The 24,147-nt window shown below is 44.7% G+C and overlaps 1 protein-coding gene across 1 annotated transcript in view; it reads left to right on the top strand.

The window, feature by feature from the left end:
* Nucleotides 1–24,147, top strand: part of bma (SCY1-like protein bma) — a 183,341-nt gene that overhangs the window by 107,197 nt on the left and 51,997 nt on the right. The window contains exons 6-8 of the mRNA XM_077640381.1: nt 3,208–3,354; nt 20,857–21,072; nt 23,027–23,143. Coding sequence (XP_077496507.1) covers nt 3,208–3,354; nt 20,857–21,072; nt 23,027–23,143 — 480 coding nt within the window. The remainder of the gene's footprint in view (nt 1–3,207; nt 3,355–20,856; nt 21,073–23,026; nt 23,144–24,147) is intronic.

The following is a 24,147-nucleotide window of genomic DNA, read 5'->3' as shown; positions in this document are numbered from 1 at the left end:
TCCTAGAGTGCTTGGCTTCTGTCGGGATCGCAGGATGAACTACGGGCGTTAGCGGACTAAGCACTGTTTTCACTGGTACTTTGTGGTTTGTTGGTTGGCCTCAAATAAACATGGCACATACCCACTACGAGGGAGTGGCCAAAGCAGGATTTAAATAAATTGTTTTCTCCTCCTCCTCTTCGTTTCATCTGCAGGCTCTAGCCGCTTCTTCATAGACGCCAACGATCCTAACCTCCCATAAATGCGCAGAAGGATGTTCACATGGCGAACGTTGTCATGATACCACTGCAACAGAGAAAAACTGTACTTTCAAATTTTGTACAACGTTTTAAGGCAACTGGTTTTGAATGATTAGCTCGAATTGAAAGTCTGTCGACGGACTTACTTCAACTGGCTGGTATTTGTGAACACCTTCTGAATCGGAAATCGAAAATTGAAATCGAAAATTTCGGCTAATGGAATCGCACGGCAAATATTCTTCACTATCACCTTGCGGCTGAGTAAAATATATAAAATATTGTGCTTACCTTTTCCGGGAGCGACTATTTAGAACACGATGACGATTTCCTGGCTAAGCAATTCCCTCCCATCGAAACCAATGGTGGAAAGCACGGCTTGAAAATGGGGTCTATGTAGAAAGCCTCAGCAAGGCTTTAGGGATATGAGCGCTACACGAGGTATAGGCAAGTTATAAAGGAATTATACACGCGTTAAATCCGGCGCACACGACGACATCCGTCCGCTAACCTTTTAAGGAGTATCATATATTTCGTATGAGCATGCACACCTTTGAATATACTTCGCGTTACAAGCATAGCGCAATAAACGTCAGAAACAGTGCAAGTTGAGTCAATTCATTCATTATTGCATTCATTCATTCATTCATTCATTCTTTCATTCATTCATTCATTCATTCATTTCAAAGCACAGGAAGGTAAGAATGTCGTAGACATCCCAAATCAATCTTGAGTAAAGAAACGCTTAATGCAAAGACTGAACCAACGGCTTCTGACTCACCACCCTGACACTAGGGAGTCAAATAATGCACAGGCACCGCTGTTTAGAAATTCGCAAGAAGAATAACGGAAAATACGAGACTGTTTGATAAAAGAACCGATCAAAGGCTGTGGAGTAAAGTAAGCCATCCGCCGCTTTGTAGCCGGACTCGCAATAAAGTTTGGCGTGACAGCAGCGCATCTGTTCCTGATGCCCCTCCTCCCATTTCGCGAAAACAGTCGTGTTTTTCTCTTCTCGTTATTTCTGCTATCAGGCGTGACGTGCCTGGCTGAAATCTGTTCTGGAATAGAGCGATGTGCATGGGGAGTGGCGCTCGGCGCGCGACGAGCTCCTCGCATCCCAGATGAGATTTAAATGAGCCGCTAAAGAAAAATGGCGCGACGCGTCTTAAACATTGTCTCTCTTCAGTCTTGCCGTTCCTGATCAGGCCGTTTTCTTTGCTTGTCGATATTTTGGTGGCTCTTTCTTCTCCCTTGTTTGCCTGAGTTACGTGTTTGTTGCCTCTTCGCAACCTGAGCACGGTGGTTCCTTACTGGAGCAAATCCAGAACGCGTCGCTTTTTTCTTGTTTATCTTTCCGCCCACCTTGTTACTTCTCTTTTCCGGGTGAGACAGCGTAACTTCATTCACTCTAACTTCATTATGATCAAACTGCTTGAGCACACTTTTGATTGTTTGCCTTTCTTTGTTTTTCCTTCGTCCTCATATTTCTTTTTCGCTATTAAAATCCACCTCTGCCACGTGAGGATCAAAACAACTGTGCTGTATAACCATACGCACAATACCAGGACACCTGAACGCCAGGCATAGAGCGATTGAGCCCGGTTTGGGAAAACTGGCGTACAGCCGTAGGCAGCTCGCGTCGAAGCCACGTGTTCTCACATCAACGGCTGGTGGACGTGGCTGCGTGCAGGCTGTTTGTAGCCTTTATATATATATATATATATATATATATATATATATATATATATATATATATATATATATATATATATATATATATATATATATATATATATATATATATATATATATATATATATATATATATATATATATATATATATATATATATATATATACGGCTGGTGGACGTGGCTGCGTGCAGGCTGTTTGTAGCCTTTATATATATATATATATATATATATATATATATATATATATATATACATGAAAGAAGCCAACAGTCACCGAAACCAAGGTGCATTGGGGAATGTTATCTTTTTCTTTAATTTATAGTGCGGATTAGTGGGAGACAAATACTTGAATTAAGCATTGATTTTTAAAGAAAACTAGTTATAAAGCAGCAGAAAGAACAACCATGCCGCCGGTGGGATCCGAACCCATGACCTCCGAATATCGCGTCCGGTGCTCTTACCAACTGAGCTACGGCGACGGCTGTCCAATCTGCTGCTCTCGTGGGTATTTATGTTTATTGCGTGTAAACGAACCTAGTTTTCTTTAAAAATCAAAGCTTAATTCAAGTATTTGTCTCCCACTAATCCGCACTATAAATTAAAAAAAAAGATAACATTCCCCAATGCACCTTGGTTTCGGTGACTGTTGGCTTCTTTCATGTATTTGTCAAAACGAGCCCCCATTTCCCTTAACTTGTCTGCTAATATATATATATATATATATATATATATATATATATATATATATATATATATATATATATATATATATATATATATATATATATATATATATATATATATATATATATAAGAGAAGTGGGCACTTCTACAAAGACACTTTTATTTATCAACGTTTCGACCGCGGTGCGGTCTTATATATATATATATATTAGCAGCCAAGTTAAGGGAAATATATATATATATATATATGCACACACGTAATACAAAATAAGAGTACCTTCGAAAGAAGAAGGCAAAGCACTGCACGCGACATGCGGAGCGCGTAGGTTTGGGTCCCACTGGCTGCATATATGTGCCTTTTCGTGTAGTTGCTATCAAATTTTGTTCTGAAATTATTTCCCAATAAAATTCTGCTCATCAGCATTAGGAAACACCATTTCGTTTTTCTTTTCTTGCTTTCACCGACTCGGTTTCTTGTCTACTGAGTATGGCGTGATCTGTAGTGATCAATCACCGTGCAGTGTGGTCTGGCTCTTTGGATTCCTTTAATCCGCTGCTAGTGCGTCTACTTGTGTTCTCTGCCTGCGCAGCTGACGGAGGCGCTGTCGTTCCTCCACTACTCGTGCAAGCTCATTCATCGGAACCTGTGTCCTCAGTCGGTGATCGTCAACAAGCGGGGAACATGGAAGCTGGCTGGCCTGGAGTTCACTGAAAAGTGCAGCGACACCGACCTACTGGTGAGGGCGGCGAATGTGCATTGGCACGTGGTTCCTCGTCCCTCGAAAAATGTGCATTACTCAGTCAAACTATGCAAATTATGTTCCGGAACACTTACGGCCACCTTGTACACATGAGGTCGTTCAAGACCGCTCTTTTACGCGTTATAGAAAAGAAGCAACCGATTACAATATAAATAAATAAATTGGTTTTTGGGCAAAGGAAATGGCGCAGTATCCGTCTCACATAACGGCGGACACCTGAACCGCGCCGTAAAGGAAGGGATAAAGCAGGGAGTGAAAGAAGAAAGGAAGAAAGAGGTGCCGTAATGGAGGGCTCCGGAATAGCTTCGACCACCTGGGGATCTTTAACGTGCACTGACATCGCACAGCACACGGGCGCCTTAGCGTTTCGCCTCCATCGAAACTCAACCGCAGTGGTCGGGTTCAGACCCAGGAACTCTGGATCAATAGCCGAGCGCCCTAACCACTGAGCCACAATGCCGGGTGATTACAATATAAATTGCTTCATTTGAAATGTAGCTAATTGCAGCGGTCAGTTCGAGCCCACTCAGGGTAAGTGGACAATTACAAAATAGTAATAAATTATTATCACGTTATTTTTGCGCGAGAGAAATATGTATACGGGCTGGTATGATAAGAGTAGAAAGTTGGGCTAGTTGGTTGATATGCATACTGAAGAAGTTGGCGCGGAACAACGAGGACAAGCGAGACAAACAAAGACGAGCGCTTTCTCCTCGTTGTTCGGCGCCAACTTCTTGCGTAGGCATATCAACCAACTAGCCCAACTTTCTGCTCTCCTAAATGGTTAACATGCATTGTGACAACAGCACGTGAAGATACAAGACACACTAGGAACGACAAGTTTAGCGCTTTTCCTCGATTTTTTTTTGCCTTTCGCATTGACCTGTTACTATCTAGAATGCATGTTAACCAACTGCCAAAGTAAAAAAAAAAAGGTCGCTTTTTGCAAAGCATCAAACAAGTCGGCGTAGAGATTTTGAGAAAAGATTTTACCGGTAAAGTCAGACTTCGTCTGAGTGTGAAAGTACACATTTTAGTGATTTAACAAGAGCATGACCAGGGGTGCAGGGGGCATAGACTTTAGAAGGGAATTCTTTATTAGAAGGGTGGATGTGTCGAAGTGAAAACCAGGCAGTCAATATTTACCATTTGTAGAGCTGAGAAACTTAAGACCGAAAGTGGAGATCCACTTTAGCGAAACATGAAGCTAATGTCAGAAAAAATTATAATTCTTTTCTTTAGCCACGTTGATTATTTTCTTCTTTTGCGTCCCAATCCACTCTGCCTACCTGGAAATGAAAGTTTGCACAATCGTTTTAGTAAAGCTGTGGCATTCTTTGCAACTGGTCAGACCGCGCATTAAACCACAAGCATTCATCTGGTACGTCTCACGTATTATCGCGCATGAGAATTACATTTTATAATCGGCTTTTTTTTTCATTGGGCAGTAATATTTCACCAACGAAGGAACTGCGCTGATTTCTTTTTCAATTTTTGTTTCTTTGCGTGTTAGGTGCGCTGGCCTCAATTTCCGCGGCGTCTAAGAATGACGTAGAAGGTTTTTCTTGGCAAGAGCCGCATACTTTAGCGAGGCGTGCATAACGGCCAACATAATAAAGGAAGACGTGCCATGTTTAGAAACGCGGCCCGCCCGATGAATTATGGAAAGCAGTGCAAATTAATAGACTCAAGAGCTATCAGCAATAGCTGCAAGTGACATGAACCTCTACAGCAAACCGCAAATCCTTTGTTTTCAGGTTCGAAAAGTAAATGATAATGTTACCATCATTCTAGATGAATATTTCGAATATTTTAAGGAGGCTTTACCTTTGGTTCCTGAATTCTCAACGAAAATGTTCTGAAGACTAATAAATATCAGTCAGTATACCAGTTAATTTAAATTTTATTTCGTTTTCTTTGTGACTAGATTCAGCGTACTAAATTGGGTACTCAGGCAAGAAACTACTTAGCGAGGCTCGGCTGTTTGTGATAGAAAGCCTAAGTTTGCCCAAACGCCGCTCACTTACAAAGAAACCGGTGGGAATGACGGGCCGAAACTTTGCATAAGCGAGAGTTAGAAAAATTTCGGCCTGCCCACGAAGGAGTCTTTATTCAAAGCCCACGAAACCAGACCGCAGGTCGGCAGCGAAGCGCGAGGAGCCTTTTACGAATTCCACTAAAAGGTTTCTTGGGAGCTCTTTAGGAGCCTCTGTCGAAACGTTTCATCGCGGCAGCCAAGCTTTAACCACACCGCCACTTTGTACTTCGCCATGCGGAAAGCCCTAAATGAATTCTCCGAAATACGCTTAGAACTCGTACTTAAATCAGTGCAGTATGACGAAGGCAGCAGGTGGCTTCAACAAATTTTGCGCGAGGTTTACGTGCTACAGGCATGGGACAGCGAAAAACACGACAAAAAACGTTTCTCGTCGCGACAACAAAAATTTTTGCTTGCTACTCGAACAAGAACTTGCTCTTAAAGGTTCTCGTTCTAGGGAGAGCATTTTCTTTAGCGTTTCGCGATTCCTTGTCGTCCCGGCACGACCATCTCTGTAAGGACTTCAGAAAACAGCGGCATTGTGACAGATGACACCAGGCCGATAGATATTCTTGTCTTTTCAAGCCAGCTTCATGGAATGAACTGCGATATCTGTAGCTGTTTCAAACTAGGTAGCATTTCCTCGTGGTTGGTCGTTCTCTTAGCCATCGTACCATCTGTATCGCAATTGGTAAGCACGCATATTCAAGCCAACAGAAGGCAGTTCTGCGTTTAACGCGCCTAGAGAGGTACTGCAAATCTTACTAGGCCTGGATACTTAGTTCACAGGAATTGTTAGCGTAGTGCTACCGGCCTATGATTGGCTAGAGACGCGACCAATTACGAAGAGCGCCATTGGTTATCCCAGTTGTACAGCGCGCGACAAGGTTTGAGCCGCGCGGACATTCGCTACTTATGAGCCTTTCAGCGAAAAAAGGATTCTTATTTACTGGCGCTATCTGTGGCTTCTATCCCGCTGCACAGTTTCTCCCCGGTTTCAGTGCATAGTGCACTCTTCCCCGTAACAGTATAGCCGAGCACTCACAAGCACCATGCTGGCCTCGAACAGTTCTAGGAGGATTTTGAGAGCGCCTCCACCTAATGCACTGCCTCCATCTCAAAGCTTGCTGAATGACCTCAACCGTGGTATCTGGCTCATTCGTACTCAGTACCTCCAGAAGTTGAACTGCGCCACAAACACGAATGCTATATGCATAAAAGGACTGCATTTTTCAGGGTTGTGGTGAAAGGCGCTCATTACCAGCACGTTGTTAAGTGCGGTTCCGTGGAGACCTTGAGGCTTGCATAAGCCATTTGGTAAGGCACAGGCTTTAAGAGTCATTTTGTGTTGAAATAGATTATGTTGAAGAGTTATTCGAACCACCACTATTTTTTTGTTTTTGACGCTTTATGTGTCGTCTCTTTCCCGCCAATGGGTAGCGAGCGGTTAATGGCCGGCCAGTTTCGTGACAGAAGGTTGTGTCCGTCACGACGTCTTCGTCAAAACTGAAAATTTAGTTTTGGGTTTTCAGGAAAAGAAATGGCGCAGTACCTGTCTCACATATCGGCGGACAACTGCACCGCTCCGTAAGGGAAGGGATAAAGGAGGGACTAAGAGAGGAAAGGCAGAAAGAGGCGAGGCGACTGCGTTTTTATGGAGGAATAACGCTAAGGCGCCCGTGTGCTTTGCAATGTCAGTGCACGTTAAAGATCCCCAGGTGGTCGAAATTATTCCGGAGCCCTCCACTACGACACCTCTTTCTTCCTTGTCTTCTTTCACTCCCTCCTTTCCCCTTCCCTTATGGCGCTGTTCAGGTGTCCAATGATATATGAGACACATACTGCGCCATTTCCTTTCCCCAAAAAACCAATTATTATTAGGTGCCGCAGTGGAGGGCTCCGGAATAATCTCAACCACCCTGGGATCTTTAACGAGCACTGACTTCGTCAGAGCAGTTTTGAAACATGCTCTTATTAGTTTCCTGCCTTCCGTGTCGGAATCAATGTTGCACGCTTCCTACCATGCCGGGAATGTTGCTTCTTTCTCTCCTCCCAATTTCGCTGTGTGCTTTTTCTTTTCATGTTGACCTCTTTCTCAATTTCTTCTTTCACTCCAGCTTTTCTCCCTTCCCTCGCGGCATGGTTGAGGTGTCCACTGAGAAGTGAGACAGTTTCTACGCCATTTCCTTTCTTAAAAACCACAAATTACTTATCTAATTCATGGCATAGATCAAGTGTCCTCTTCAAGGCTACCCAGGCCACAGCACCGGATGTGGCCGACCATAGTGAAGAAATAATATAATAATAATAATTGGTGTATGGGGAAAGGAAATGCCGCAGTATCTGTCTCATATTGTTGGACACCTGAACCGCGCCGTAAGGGAAGGGATAAAGGAGGGAATGAAAGAATAAAGGAAGAAGAGGTGCTGTAGTGGAGGGCTCCGGAACAATTTCGACCACCTGGACATCTTTAACGTGCACTGACATCGCACAGCACACGGGCGCCCTTTGCGTGTCACCTCTTTCGAAATGCGGCCGCCGCGGCCGGGTTCGAACCCGGGTACTCCGGCTCAGTAGCCGCGCACACTAACCACTGAGCCACAGCGAAAGGTGTGATGGCCGTAAAAGGCTAGAAGGTGCTGAAAGGAGGTGAACAGACAGAGGCGCTGTTGTGGATCAGCACTTCAGACTAAATTAGAACACCTGGTGTTCCTGACATTGCACAGCACACAAGCACTGCAGTCGATCGGATCATTAGGCTTTTACTGGAGGGGAAATGTTCGCTAACAGTGACGTGGTTATGACGAGACCAATGACGCAATAGCGTTCGAGCTCTCTCGCGCTATGCTTTGTGCAAAGTAGGTGGCTTAGAGGAGCAAGTAGAAAGGCGCTGTAAAAGAACCGAGGCGTCGAAATTATGCACTCGAGTTCAGACGGGCTGTGTTGCGATGAGGAGACTATGAGAAGAGGACTGGTGCAGGAATTCATGCTGTGTCTTCATTAGGCACTGATGTCGTTCAGCGCAGCGAAACCCGTTCTTGCCGAGTTTTGCGCCTGGCGCAGGCAAACGCACGGATACACAAACACACTAAACCCACTTTGAGAAGCACCATGTCAAAACATGCAATCCAGGCAACAAGCAGTGCGTTCATTCGCATAGAAAACGAGGAAACCTCAGTATTAAAACGGGCTTAAGATGCCCGTTGACGCTCGAGGCCTTTGTTTTCCCGGCTTTTTTTTTTATTGTTGCCGTCACCGCCATGTGGAACCTAATGAGTGTGGTGCACACCTTATGCGCTCTGGTATTCGTGCGCTGCTGTAACGCTTCAGAATTAGAATGTTCTCAATTGTTAATCAGGTTCATTTAGATGCAGATTGCTTTATAGTCCTAGTCTTGCCAAACTCAAGCGACCAGCGTCCCGAAACCCTGCGAAGCGGATGTCACAATTGAAGCTGTAGGTTATGCAGAAACTCAAGCGAAAAACTGAAGCTGAAAACTGAAGCCGAGAATTGAAGCCGAGAATTGAAGCCTAGAATTGAAGCCAAGAATTGAAGCTGGAAATTGAAGCCGAAAGTTGAGGCCGAAAGGTGAAGCCGAAAATTGAAGCCGAAAATTGAAGCCAAGAATTGAAGCCGAAAATTGAAGCCGGAAGTTTTCTAACCATTCTGAAATTGTCCCCTCGTTTGGTACCAATAAGGAAAAAATAACTCTCTCATACCACCGTCTTCAGTAGGTCTAAAACGAACATTGGCAATAAAAGAGCACGCATAAAAGAAAAGGGCAGTCTCGTTTTGTCTCGTGCATGTACGATTATTTGCCAACAGATAATTCTTATCCATGTCGTCTATAAAACCCTAGATTTCAGGCCTCAGTACTTAGCCGGTTATGGCACTCGGCTTCTGACCGGAAAGACGCGGGTTAGATCCCGGCCGCGGTGGTCGAATTTCGGTGGAGGCGAAATTCTAGAGGCCCGTGTGCTGTGCGATGTCAGTGAGCGTTAAAGATCCCCAGGTGGTCGAAATTTCCGGAGCCTTCACTACGGCGTCCCTTATGACGGGAAGTGCAGCGTACAACTAAGCTTTACTTTTATGGGAAGCCCGCACAGATTCGGATAAAAATAAATATTGAAAAGGAGGTATGATAAGCAGATTAACAAGCTGTAGTTTAAGGAAATATTTTCACGAAACATTTCCGTCGCAAAAATTTTTTATCTAGAGATATTTATTTCAAAAACTCCGATAGATTCGTTGGTGTGGTCTGTACAGGCGGATTTTTCAGCAAAAAGGTGAACGTTATGTAAGTGCTAGACCTCAATAAATGATTATTAATGAACTATAATTAACTGATAAACATTTTATAGTAGATTTCATGGGTTAAGATTATAATGCGAAATAGAACGTCGTCCCAATCAAAGTTGTGCCTGATTTTTAAACATCGTGAATCATCAACATGGTTCGAAATATTGGACGCCAAAAATTCGAGTTTGACAGCTCGTTGAGTTGACTTTTCCGCATTGCATAATCCTAAATGTGGGTCGCTGTGCCTGGTATCCTCTCCGAAATAAAGCTAACTTCTTTTACATCATGAAAAACAAACACTAGGTCTTTATTTCATGCAAGACAAATGCGAGTGACGCCTTTTTTATAAATAGGCATTGCGGGAAAGTCACCTCAAACTTCAAATGCAAATTTGAAACTTTCATACTTTCAAATGTATATTTTTGACGTTAGGTATTTGGAACCACATTGCCATGTAAAAAAAAAGAAATTCAAAACAGGCCACACTTTCTATTCTGATGGCGCTCAATTACTCAATATAACCTTACCGCCTAAAATATCAAAAAAAGTTTATTACCTAATTTTAGTTCACTGATCGGCTAGGTCTTGGTCCATATCAGGCATATAATTTCCGCCTTATTGTTGCAATCTACATGTAAAGACGGCGCCACTGAATCTCTTACACATTTTTAAAAAGGTATCTGCTAAAATATAACAAAAATCACCTCGGATAACTGCATTGCTTGTAAGATCAATGTGTCTTTCGTTGGTTATCATAATAACCAAAGGGACAACATCCTAGCATTAAAAACCAACAAGAAAGACATCGACTAGTAACGAGACTTCAGATACAAATGAGGCGTTTTTCAAATGTCGCCTGCTGAGAAACACATTCCCTGTATGTCTATGTCTCTTTGCACGCGCGACTGTTTGGTCTCCAAGACAAATGAATCTCCGTTTAGAAATAGTTCAGTACTAAATTGTTAGTGAAAAAGTGGGGAACAGCCAGGCTCTCTCCCGTGTAAATTAGCTCGCCGAGCGGTACAAAACGGATGGACTCTCTTTCAAAATACCAAAAGCTACTTGCCGCACCACACGTGTTCATGACGCAGTTTCCACCCACCAGTCATTCCTCGCAAAAACGTCCTTTTCAACGACGGTGCAATGACGCATTTCTTGAAAGACACCGTCCTACGCGCGTCTTATATACCAATAGAATCGGGCGAGCTCCTTTCAGATTTTAGTCTTTTCGGGGCCTCTTTAAAAAGGATCCACTGCGCGACGGTGGTTGTCGTCAACGCTCGAGAATCGATAGACGGGCCCGAAAAAACGGGAAACTCTTGCGGTTTCCGTTATATCTGCTCTTGTCGCATCGCAACTCGGCAGATGTTTATTGAAGCCCGTCCTCCGCAATTGTGTCGTCCGCCGCGATCGCGTAGGCTGTACGTCACACACTAGAAATGTGAACACTTATTATGGCCGCTATGCTCGCTGTGAGCTGCTCAGGCTGAACCGATCGATCCTTACATCATGCAGTGCGAGAATAGGCTCCGCTGTGCGACTCCGGCGCTTTGTGCGGAGATTTACACCATTACCTGAGAGGCGAGCCCTGCTCAATTTTATGAAGTGAGTATACGGGCGCCATACGATTCCCTCAAAAAAACACAGTTTATACTCCCAGGGTGTTAACCGGACTGTCTGGAGGAAGTGCCTCTCAGCTTATTCTAAAAATCCTTCAATACACTGAACTTGTCAGCACATGCTAGATAGGCGCAGCTTGAGACTTTTCAGGGTACCTCTTGGTGTAGAGACAGAGGACTTCTAGGTCAGAGAACTATGCAAGAAGCGGTCGGCTGTTACAGTTGTCTAAGCCCCGCAACGCTAAAGTCGCAACTTACAACAACCTCAACCTCAATATCGAGACAGTCACGGTTTTGTTGACCGCCGCGGTGGCTCAGTGGTTATGGCGCTCGGCAACTGACTAGAAAGGCGCAGGTTTGATCCCGGGCGCGGCGGTCCCATTTTCGATGGACGCGAAATACTAGAAGCAAGTGTGCTGTGCGATGTCAGTGCACGTTAAATAAAACTATCGAAAATTGTTTTTTTAGGGGAAAAGAAATGGCGCAGTATCTGTCTCAAATCTCAGCGGACACCTGAACCGCGCCGTAAGGGGAGGGATAAAGGAGGGCCTGAGAGGAGAAAGGAAGAAAGAGGTGCCGTAGTGGAGCCGTTAAAGAACCTCAGGTGGTCGAAATTTCCGGAGCCCTTCAATACGGCGTCGCTCACAGCCTGAGTCGCTTTGGGGTGTTAAACCCCATAAATGAAATCAACAAGGCTTTATTTATTTTATTAGTTCCTTTGATGTTTTCTTTGTTTCTTTTCAGAGAGAGAGAAATGTCGGAGACTTATTCTAAGACGGTTATTGTGCGCGTCGTCATAGTATTTCAACAATTACCGCGTACACCTTTGTGCATAGAAAAGTTCTCGTTAATTTAATACTGCGCACTGTTTTGTAGTGGGACAGGTTACAGATCACACCGATGCGGGTCCATGAAACTAGACTCGCTAAATTCTAAATACGAGTAAACCTATAAGGAAGGAAAAAGGGATTAAACGGTCCCCTAGGGCATTCCTTAATGGGGCAGGGTCACTAAAAATAACGAATACTTATGGTTGGCAACGACCCGCAGCAAGAACTCAGGCACTACATAAACGTTGCAACCAACACACGGGGGCTGTCTATGTAGATGCCGCGGAATGCACCACTCAGCCGGCCTTTGCCATTTCCGCAATCGGCCACAATCTTTCACCTCTAGCAGCCGCATCGGTTCTAACGCACACATCGCTGGAAGCCGTAGTAGCTGCAATTGCCCTTGTGATCTCCTTCACCACTCCAAAACCGCGATCAGAAACTTCGCCAAAACCCGCCGCGGTGGCTCAGTGGTTAGGACGCTCGACTACTGATCCGGAGTTCCCGGGTTCGAACCCGACCGCGGCGGCTGCGTTTTTATGGCGGAAAAACGCTAAGGCGCCCGTGTCCTGTGCGATGTCAGTGCACGTTAAAGATCCCCAGGTGGTTGAAATTATTCTGGAGCCCTCCACTACGGACCTATTTGTTCCTCTCTTCTTTCACTCCCTCCTTTATCCTTTCCCTTACGGCGCGGTTCAGGTGTCCAACGATATATGAGACAGGTACTGCGCCATTTCCTTTCCACTAAAAACCAATTATTATTATTATTATTCGCCAAAAAGCAGACGCATCCCCCCCCCCCTCTCCCGCCAAAGGCCCATTCAACTCATATGGGCCCTCGCGCACGCGGACCATCCCGGCAACGAAGCCCCCCCCCCCCCCCCCCCTTCCCCCCCCCCCCCCCCCCCATGACACCTCTCGAGCGTACGTCAACCGAGCAGGACAAGTTGCCGAGCCAGAGAGCACGCGTGACCGAATGATCACATACCACGAGATTTCACTCCGCTACGGGGAGCAACGACTCCACTATCTTCTGCCTCACAAATCACTCACTCAATTAGAGCAAGTGACGTGACGTCAGCTACAATCTAGCACCTTTCTCTTCCCCGCCCTTTCAGCACTAATGCACCCAGGGCTGCTCTCTTCAGATTGCACCCTATGCGGAGCACCAAGAGCTGATTTCCATCACACATACTCTACATATTTTTCTAGTTCCAGCCGCCATCAGATTGACAACTCACCGACCTCGAGCGATGTGAGGTCGCGGTGTCCAGCTCCTACCCAGCTGACCAAAAGCAGCTGTTGGGCTTCGGAAGTCGCCGGGTGTAACCGACTGCCGGCCACTTCACGAGGCCAAGAGCCAATTCAAGAATACCCTAATATATGGCTGAAAATTAGTTAACGTTTACCACCACCACCAACGCAAACAGATCTCCTCTTCAAAACATACAAAGTTCTGGCAGCTAGCAATATTTTATTTATGGTTTCAATTTTCTGTATCCTTACCCTTTAGACCTCCAGCGCTGCCTTTAAAGGTCTCCTTCCGTTGATAAATGCATCAATATACTGTGCTTTCAAGCGGGAATACATCTCTATTGCCAGTAGTCAGCATTTCGTATATTTAGCGATCAAAGTATACTTCAGGAGCATACCCAGACTCTTGAAAGGAGTGCGCATATAAGGCTGTTTGCTCCATTTTACTCGCTTATAGGGTAATTCATGTTTGCAGTGTGCAAAATGGAAGAGGTCTGAAGGGTGCTAGCTCACTTCCGCATCAACAGCGGCAAAGCATGCAAGGAGCGCTCAATGGCACTCCGCATGCAGGCTCTACATGCGTGAAAAGCGCCCTCGCCGCAGGCAGGTCGATGTGCGCAGAGAGTGCTTTCCACATTTCTTCCCTTTTCCTACCTCTTTTCCTCCTGCTCGTTTTTTTTTTCTGTCCCTTTTACGGCACAGTACAGCCACCCTAGAACACCTCCGACTTCTCTCATATTTTGACGGGATCCCCGATAAGATGCTGCCTCGCCGCACCTCCTGGCCTACGCAGTGACGCGAACGCTTCTGCGCTTTTCCGACGAAAAGATGAAGCGGATTTTCTGTGTCGGCTCCGCTTCGTCGTAGGCCTCTCTCGTTCCTCTTCTTTTGTTTGATTCTACCATCACGCTGCGAGAAGGAATCGCTCTGCTCAGTTCATTCTGGAAAGAAAAAAAAATATTGACCAACTTTCGACGATACTTATAGAAATCGTGTTTCCTACTAGCCCTCTTTTCAAGCTTTTCGATACTCTCTGTCTCAATACTTTCATACCTTTTGCAAGGCTAACATCTTGCAGTGGTTTCGCGCGGTTCTGTAATAGCGGCCAAGTATCTTATTCTTTTCTTCACACACCTGGTACTCGAGTTCATCAGTGACGGAATAAGCCAATGGTTGCGTCCACTTCACTGTCCCCTAAAAGGCTGCAAACACTACCGTGAAGCAGGCATCAACAAAGAAAAAAGAAACATGCTCGAGACTATACGGGGCTTGATGCTGTGGCTGCTCTGAGGTACAGGCGGGATTAGCCTTGAGGTTACTCAGCGGAAATCGATTCACAGAAGCTACAATTAAGTATACACGGACTAGAGTTCATGACACATTTCTGTGAACTAGTCAAAAACCCAGACCACCACAATAGCCAGCTGCCACTCTCATTGTTTGATGTCGAGTTCAGTGGCTTGAAATAATTCATGAATTCGGCAAACCTCCCTCTTGACTGACCGTTTTCCAAGGTAAGGAAAACGAGGTAAGAGAAGTCGTAAGGATACACATCTACTAAGGGCAGGCAGTGACCGCTGATCCGAATCATGAGAGGAGAATAACTATAAGAATAAGAATGGGGGGGAAGTTCTCTCAGATCATGAATAGCAGTTTCCCAGTATCCCTCAAGAGAAAAGTGTAAAATAGTAAAATAGCTGTATCTTACCGGTGCTCACATATGGGGCAGAAAAGTGGAGGCTAACGAAAATGGTTCCGATTAAGTTGAGGAAAACACAGCGATCTATAAAAAAGAAAAATGATAGGTGTAATGTTAAGAGACCGGAGGCGGGCATAGTGGGTGAGGGAACAAACGCGGGTTAATGAAATCCTTGTCGAAATCAAGAGGAAGAAATGAGCTTGGACAGGGCATGTGATTCGAAGGCAAGATAATCACTGGTCCTTGTGGTTAACGGAGTGGATTCGAAGAGAAGGCAAGCGTAGCAGGGGTCGGCAGAAAGTTGAGTATTCGGATGAGATTAAGAAGTTTGCGGGGATACGGTGGGTGCAGCTGGCAAAGAACAGCAGAGAGTAAATTGGAGAGACATGGGAGAGGTCTTCGTCCTGCTTGGGCGTAGTCAGGCTGACGATGATTATGATGAAACAAGGTATTGCAGAGAACCTCGTTACATCCCGTTCAGAGAAACCATCACGAGCTGCCTCTTCGCGCTTTAACGATGACAGAACGTGACAAATCGTTTGAATCACCGCAGACGCAATCAATAACTCAATGAATCAGCCTGTGAGTCAATCAGTCAATCACTTGATCAGATCAATCAATCACTCAATCAATCAATCAATCAATCAATCAATAATCTATTTTCTTTAAAATAGACAAGGGAACATAACGACAAGACGTGCACAGAACTGAAACGATGCCAGATTTTAGGTACCCACGCAGGAGTACAATCATAAGTCGAGAATATATGGTGTAGAGGAGCAGCTTGAGTCACCTTTAGCTCGTTGTTCACCCAGTGTTATTTGAGCGGACACCACAAGGTTATTCTGAGCTCACTACTCATCTCGATAATCTATAAGCCCTCTGCAATGCTCACGAAGCCACAGAGTGCTCGAAACAATTTTCGTGTGGGGATACTAGTGGGTGTTGATCAGATGAGTAGTATATATATATATAGTTAGTTAGTAGAACTGCTACTATTGGCAGTCATTCCAGCCTGCCTCTGGCAATAGTTATAAAGCTATGCAACGCCACGTTAAGTACTACAGAAAACACTGGATAGTCCTCATGGTGCTAAGAAAACCGTGACTTTCAATTCAAAACTCTTAAAAACCTGACGCAACTCATGCTATGCAGAGGTGTTTCTGGGGCGTAAAACCGCAAACGCGACGCGCCGTCCATTCTTTGCGGATCGCATGGCACGCGTGGGACTCTGCAAATTAGACAACTGTTCTCTGGTAGCGTACAAAGGCATTGTGAAATATTCTTGGTGTAAAACTCGCAAACTAAGAACTCTACGCGAAATGTCGAGCTTCGCGAATGTGTAAACCATTTCTTTTCAGTGTCTAACCGCAGAAGCGCTTTTTATGTAATACACTTGCGCGACCTCGAGGTTACGCGTCCGTTGCCGAGCGTTGCGCGCGAACTACTCATTGGCGTTGAACACGGGGAGGGTTCCGTCGGCCTTTAAAACTCTACGAAAAGCTTTCGCAAGAGGTTAACCCTGGCAGCCATATGTCAAGGGTTGCGGTGAAAATTTAGGTTTTTCAGAAATGTGAAACTTGTGGCGGAGTCAGACATACAACCTGCACCTCTAAAAGAAAAAAAAAGTCAGCTCAGATTACACCAAGACAGCGGCAGTTGAAAATTTTAAGTCTTAGCGATCACGCTGTAACTAAATGGAACCCTGAGTTTTGTTTTTACTTGGTTAATTCGGGATGCTTGAAATATGATTGTCTCCAGAAGACATAGAAAAGGACTTGAAACGCGTTTTTCACTCCAGTCGAGTACTCTGAAGGGATTAGCAAATGAAGTGAACGGCCTCAGAAATGCTCACTTGCCTTTATGACTATCGTTTCGCTGTCCGTGCCTCACCGGAGATGGAGCTTGACCGCCCGACATCAAACAGGGCAAGCAAAAAGACAACTTTGAAGTTCAAAATTGAGTTTAATTTCTAGAAGAAAAAGATATCATTCCGTACGTCCTTTTAGAGGCTGCACTGTCGATCCAATGTTCTCTTTAAAAGCTTCATTATGCTAATAGCATTGAATTTGTAAGTCAATTTTAGTCCAGTTTCTTCATTAGAACCCTCTATCTTACCAGTCCGTTCTTCAACTAATTATCCTGCAATATACCGAAGAAGAAAAAACGCGTTTCTAATTAGATTTAGTGGCACTAATTGCACTTTCCGGCGAGACCAATGTCCATCTCAAGTTACCTGGGTAACCACTGGACACGTCGCGTACGCGTGTCATGGGTTTTTACACCGTTAGCGGAGATTTGTTTTTTTGCCTCGTTGCTTCGTCCATTGCTTAATTATCATGATTAAACAGTCAAGGACAAACCATCTTTTTTTTTCCTTTCTGCTTTCAGCGATCTGCCCAGTCAACCAAGAGCAACTTCGTTACCTATACTCGACAAATCAGGAGCAAAATTCATCTCGATTTTTGAAACAGTGCCTTTCACAGCGGGCTAAGTTTCTTCGGGGCCGTGAAAAGAACACTTATTCAAGTATCAAACGTACACATGCATTAGTGTACGTTGGAGAAGTATTTTAGGATCGTAAAAAAGCCGTACAGTTCACTGAGAAAAGGTAAACTACACCTCTGAAACAACTCACGTGTCCACGAGTCAAACCTATCTATAGCTGTTTTAGCAGCTTAACGAGTTCAGCTCGTTAAGCATACACTGATAAGCTACCCTCAATCGATAAAAATAATCTGGCAGACTCTGCAGCTAATACTGCTGCATGCAGTCCCGTATACTAACTACAAATGAATATATTTACAGCAGAATGTCATTTTGTATTTAATGTAATATTCAATGCACAGGCCTGATGTTTCAGGGAAGATTTTAAGTAATTTTCAAAAATAGAATTTTTGAGGTCAATATATGGTTTTTGCGGCATGGTATTGCCACATTTGGCGAATACCAGAAAACCGGTGAATCATCTCGACTATCTCAACTAGTAAGCTGGTTAACTAATTTCCGATAATAACTTTTGAACTATTAGAGTAAGAGCCTGAGTGCAATTAGAAATTTGTAGCCGGTTGTTAGTAACTGGTACATTAGTTTTATAATTTCGAAAACGCGATTATTCTCGGACTATGGCCCGACAAATTTTTATCTACATTGTGCCAAAATGCATGCCCGTTCGAAGAACATGCAGGCATAGCAACCCGTCCAGTGCACGAAACTAGTCTAAATAGCCAAATTTTGTCGAGCCACAGCGCCTAGGGTAATCCCGTTTTCGAAACTCTAAAAACTGGTATTGTGGTTACTAACGATCGGATACAAGTCTTTAATTGCAACCAGGTGCCGATATCTAATAGATAAAAAGTTATATATTGAAAATTAGTTAACGAGCTTCCTTAGTTAATAAGATTCACCGCTCTTCGCGTGTCCGTCAGCCGTGGCAATACCAAGCCGCGAAATCCATATTTTTACCTGAAACACCTTTCTTTTTTGAAAATTACTCAAAGTTTTCTCTGAAACACCCGGAATATATAAAAGTTAGAAACACCAGACAAAATAGACAAAAAAGCCTTGAAGTTTATGTCTCATAATCAAGCAACATTAAAAAATAGCGTGCTGTCATCAATGCTGTGCACTGAACCTGTAGACTGTGGGTGCAGTTAAAACTGATCCGCAGATCTGTGACTTAAGAAGACACGAAAGGAATGCCTTCAAGAAATGAAGACGTTTGGTCGCTAAACCGGCCGGAATGAGCCTTGACGCATTTCCTTGTATTGTCCCTTAGTTAAGAATGCCGCGGTTTGCGTAAGCGCTTAACTACCACACTAACCACCTCCGAAAGAGCTGCGCAAAGACAGACATTCCTTGCGTGTCCTGCGGGGCGCTGCGTCTTTCCACGCAATTAAAACGACGCCCTCCGCGTCCCTAGCGCTCCCGTCTGAGCTCCAGGAACAGGCGGCGAAACGGAGACGTTGAGCAGCGGGCAATTTCCAACCGCCTTTTAAACGCCTTCCAGCAAACAGGGCCTGATTTCACTCGCACGGAGCCTCTAATGGCTCGGGGTTGAGGCGGAGGGCAGACGCACGGCACTTGCGTTAAATAAAAGCGTGACAAGTGTGCCATTTCTTTTTTTTTTGCGTGTGTTCAGCGGTGATTGCTGCACTACGGAGGTTTTTTGGGCGGTTTACGTTGTGTAGTTACGGTAATTTCAGCTGTAGTTCTTAGTATTCGCGAAAGTATAGAAGTAGTCCAGTAATAAATAATTACAATAATAGTAACAGTAATAGCAGCGATAGTAGCAGTAGTAGTAGTAGTAGTAGAACTAGTAGTAGTGGTAGTAGAATTAGTGGTGGTAGTAGTAGTAATAGTGGTGGTGGTAGTAGTAGTAGTGGTGGTGTTAGTAGTAGTAGTAGTAGTAGCAGTAGTAGTAGTAGTAGTAGTAGTAGTAGTAGTACTAGTGGTGGTGGCGGTAGTAGTAGTAGTGGTGGTGGCGGTGATGTTGGTAGTAGTAGTAGTGGTTGTAGTAATATTAGTAGTAGTAGTAGTTCGTTTCGTGTAAGATCTATTACCTGCTATCTTATTTTATGACCTCTGTTTAAGAAACATTGTTTAGTAGTTCATGTACGTCCAGTCCCCTTCAATTTCTTTCTGGCACTTGTTTCCTCCAGAAATTTTGAATTGCAGCGGCTTTAACAACTACTATGACTCACTTTTGTTAGCGCGAGAGAGGATTGTGTACTTTTTGTAGTTTTCAATCAATTCAGATCAGTCCGCTTGTCCCCCAGAAAGTTCTCGCTGAAGAACAAGAACAATATGCATCAGGAGTTTGGCACAAAAACAGAGACAAAGGACAAGGAAGGAGACACACACAATTGAAAAGCGCTTGTTAACCGTCATATGCGTCTCCTCCATTGTCCTTTGTGTATGCTTTTCCGCCAAATTCTTTTCAGTATGTAACACCAGCTGGCTGAAAGCATGGCCTTCCGGAGAACAATAATCATGTTTGACGCATGCTCATGGCAGCAGCGTTGACCGGACAGAACTGGCGAGTAATTTAGAAGGGAGAGTAATGTCATTTTTTTTCTCTCGAATGATTTCTGTAGAGCCACGCATTTCAACGGGCCTGTACTATTTAAACTTAAAAATCCCACGTGACTCAGCCACACAAAACGAGGCACTTGCGTACCCTATTCATAGAAAGCCTGCAAGCGTTCGCGGTTGTTGAATATTTCCAATGCCGTGAAAAAAAAAAAAAAGATGGTAGGATATTAACGTATTTAAACCGAGTAGAGGTGATAAAGCATGTGTTTTTGGCCTGCATGGCTCATGGTTTTGCTTTGCTGGGTCTTCGGCACGTCTGGAGACGATATTAGACTCAGATTAAGCCCTGGTCGAGGTTAAGTTGATCTGATGTGTTCGTGCCCCAGACGGAAGTTGATGAAAACCTCTATTCTATGGGGTCTCCCCACTGAACCCTGGCCAATCCCCCGTCGTGGGTATCTGCCATGTCACAAAGACAACAACAACAACAATTCACAGTGGGAGAGTGTGTTGCAGTTTAACAGGAGGGGCGATCAGCTGTGGCAACAGCATAATGTTCCAATGCGGTGGCCACCGAAGGTGCTCTGTTCACGTCGCCGCGTGTTCGAATCCCGGTCGCGGCAATATTTGTTGGAGGCTTCAGCGATTAATCGGCCTTTTGCAGCTTTGGTTGTGAAGTAGAGCTTTCGCACTGAAACAACGCAGAGTCCCGTGAGCTGCCAGCCGTTCACATCCAAGCTGCCCAAGATGGGTCAGCCGGACCTGGACTACACTGCGCCCGAGGTGCAGGCCACCTCGAGCTGCTCGCCCCTGTCGGACATGTTCTCGCTGGGGCTGGTCATCTGCGCGCTCTTCAACAACGGCCGCTCCATCATCGAGGGCAACCTCTCCACCACCACCTACAACAAGCAGCTAGAAGTGGTACGAGTCTCTCTCCCGCTGTACGAGAGAAGCAAACTGGCACGCGTGGCTAGAGAATTTTTCGAAACTGCGAAGCAGCCAAAATGAAATTTGGGGAACTCTTAAGGCACCTTAAGAGTGGAATGCGAAAGCGTTAGAGACCCCCTTTTTTATATTTTTGTGCAGCAGGAGCCAAGAACTGGTTCTAACAGGGTTTTCTCGCAATTTTTCTTGCTTCTATTTCTACTTTCTTCCATGGGTAGGTTTTGAGGACGTCACCAGGTAACGCAACTTCTCTCTACCAATCATTAGTTTAAAACCCACCTGCCCCCGTGGGAAGGTTGCTCACAATACGGTGGACCGGTTGCCACCAACGCCGGCAGGCAGGCAGGCAGGTTGTGATCAGGTTACAAGGTCATGGGGCCTTCTATTGCACTGGACGGATTTTAACCTGCCACGATGGACAGGTTGTGATGATGTCACGCGGTCACGTGACCTCTCTCGCCCAATCAATGAAATTTTTGACACATGCTGCCATTTCTGCAGAATGTGGACTCTAATGCTATCGCATCAAAAAGATTAAATTTAATTACTGCCAGCATGCACAGGCTCACAGAAAATTACGGTGTGCAGGTACCGTCGGTAGAAAATCGCGCAGCACAAACTTATGCCACTTGTGATGGTGGTGGTTGTTGCTATGAAGGGGGGTGGGGGGATACTGGTCCCGACGTATATTGGCCCTTTGGGCATCACTCTTGGGGACTACTTGCAGTAAGCTTACAGTGTAAAGCCATTGTATATTGTCCTCTCTTCCACGTTAGGAATATTTGTGTGGGCTCTCGTACCCATGTTATCACTAAGTGGGTCGCCAGTTCCTACTAACGTAACTAAAATATACGTCAGGCAGGAAGAAGTTAAAGTTGAAGTTTATTCTCAGTTTCGTCATACAGAAACTAAAGCACCCCGAACAAAAGGTGCTTCCTTGCACCTTACTAGGTTCAGGGCCCCATACAACCTGTACACAGGGGAAACAGCGCGGTACAGATGAAATTGTTTTCTCCACTCAAAGATACAAATTAATAGTGAAAAATACAACAGTAATGAGCACTGAAAAAACGTTAAAAAATTTAAGAATGAAAAACAGAAGTAACAAGCACTTGAAAAGCTGAACATGATTTTTGACGTTCCCGAGAGTTTTAATTAGAAGCATGCCTATACACCAAGTGATGTGCGCCGTTCATTTACGGTAACAAGCTCTGTCTTCGGCATATGGAATGCTCATATGGTTTTGGAGGATTGAATGCGTTTCCGGAACAACGGCAGAACAATGTGAAAGTAAAGTGTGCACCTTACGGAACATGCGGACTAACAGAGTGCTCAGATGTAGAAAATGAAAAATGAAAGAAAGGACAAGTGGCAGAAGTGGCGCAGCTTAAGCAGAAACGTTGCCTGCCTAATGCATGAATAGTTCGGTGGATGTTTTCAGCCGTAACAGAAAAAGACATGCTAGAAAAGAACGAGGAAATCCAACAGCTATGTTTTCGCCTGTCACGTTTGTCGCATAAGCACATGCAAGTTTTAAAAACATCGCAAAAACGAACACTCACTCACGCCTATCACGTGCTCTCGCACTGGAAGCCTCTCCATAGCGAGGCCTCGCATAGAAAACTAATTACAGGCGCGTCTCGCTTCTCAAGACTGCTGGTGTTTTCGCTCACACATAACTTTATGTTTTGTGTAATTAATGCTAGAGCGCCACGAACACGGGCAACACGCAACCCAAAGGGCACTGGAAGTCTCTTGGATGTCCTGCGGATGTCCTATATGTCCGCAAGACGTCCATGGGAGTTTAAAGTCCATTTGGAAGAACGCAATACAGAAGCTGTGTCGTCCGAATCTGTTGCGCTGTTATCTAAGTCATGTACTTATACCAGCTAACCCATCCTTGCTTCTTGTTTTGTGTTTGCGTGCTCAGCTTGAAGGCAGCCTTCACAACCTGTTAGACCGGGTGCCGCACCACCTCCAAGAGCCTCTGCAGGGACTCCTGCAGGTGGACCCCAGGAGGAGGCCCAACGCACAGAACTTCTCCATGGTGAGCCCACTTTTTCCTCCTCGGGAGGATTCGTAAGGGCCGATAAATCAGTTGACTTCGAGCTAGAGCCTTTGCCATCCGCACAACAATCGCACTTATGATTATCAGGAGTATGGCAGCATGATTTAGTACCTGCAACGTTACTAGCCATCATTACTTTGCAGAATTTCCGAACTATTCCGGTTATTGGGGCTGTTGGAATAATTTCAAATCATTTCAGCATGTTTTTACTGGCAGAGGTGAGTTAAATGTACCTGCCACACTGACGCGGCACAGAATTATTACCTTGTGGCTGTTCATTCTGTTACGATTTTAGCATAATAACGCCACATACAAAAATTACAGCGTTCTGCTTCGTTTGTGCGGGTGTTTTTCTTTCTAATTCGTTCGTATTCAGTGTTTTACACAGTAACTGTCCAGTTGTTGGATACGCCTGTGTCGCCCTTATTTGTCCGTTAATAGCACTGTTTTGTGGTCGTATCCAAAAGAATACCGTCACCTGCGCTCTCGTTCGTTCACCTAAACACGGTAAAGATATTCAGTATGATGTTTCATGTATTCACAACTGTGACATCAGAACAATAAGTTCCTGCCTGCAGAACTATGGTAGGAAGATCGGATTATGACTTTGTTGTATCCGCCCTACCTTTCGATGTACATTACATTTCAGGAGTAATGACGGTAATTATCGGACAACTAAATAAATAACTGCCTTAGTTGACATGAAGTTCTAAAAAGTTCATAGAATTTCACGAATACACTAATGGATAAGTTCTATGCATCGCAACAAAGACAGCCATTTCGATCCACTTAAAGGTCAGGAAAGATTAAAATTACCCCGCGTTAAGAGCGATGCGTTCGCTTCAATGAATCGTCCCATCTCATGCACTCTTCACTGTGCTCCGCGGCAGTTCAAAACAAAAATCTCATAAAATATTCACTGTAGCTCTGGCGGTTCCATCTGATCGGCATTAAATGTGCAGCTTTTCCCTTCCATTATGCTC

Source organism: Amblyomma americanum, chromosome 10 (genome assembly GCF_052857255.1).
Source record: "Amblyomma americanum isolate KBUSLIRL-KWMA chromosome 10, ASM5285725v1, whole genome shotgun sequence".
Classification (NCBI taxonomy): Eukaryota; Metazoa; Arthropoda; class Arachnida; order Ixodida; family Ixodidae; genus Amblyomma; species Amblyomma americanum.
The sequence above is the reverse complement of the archived record's forward strand: the minus strand, read 5'-3'. Positions and strand labels throughout refer to the sequence as shown.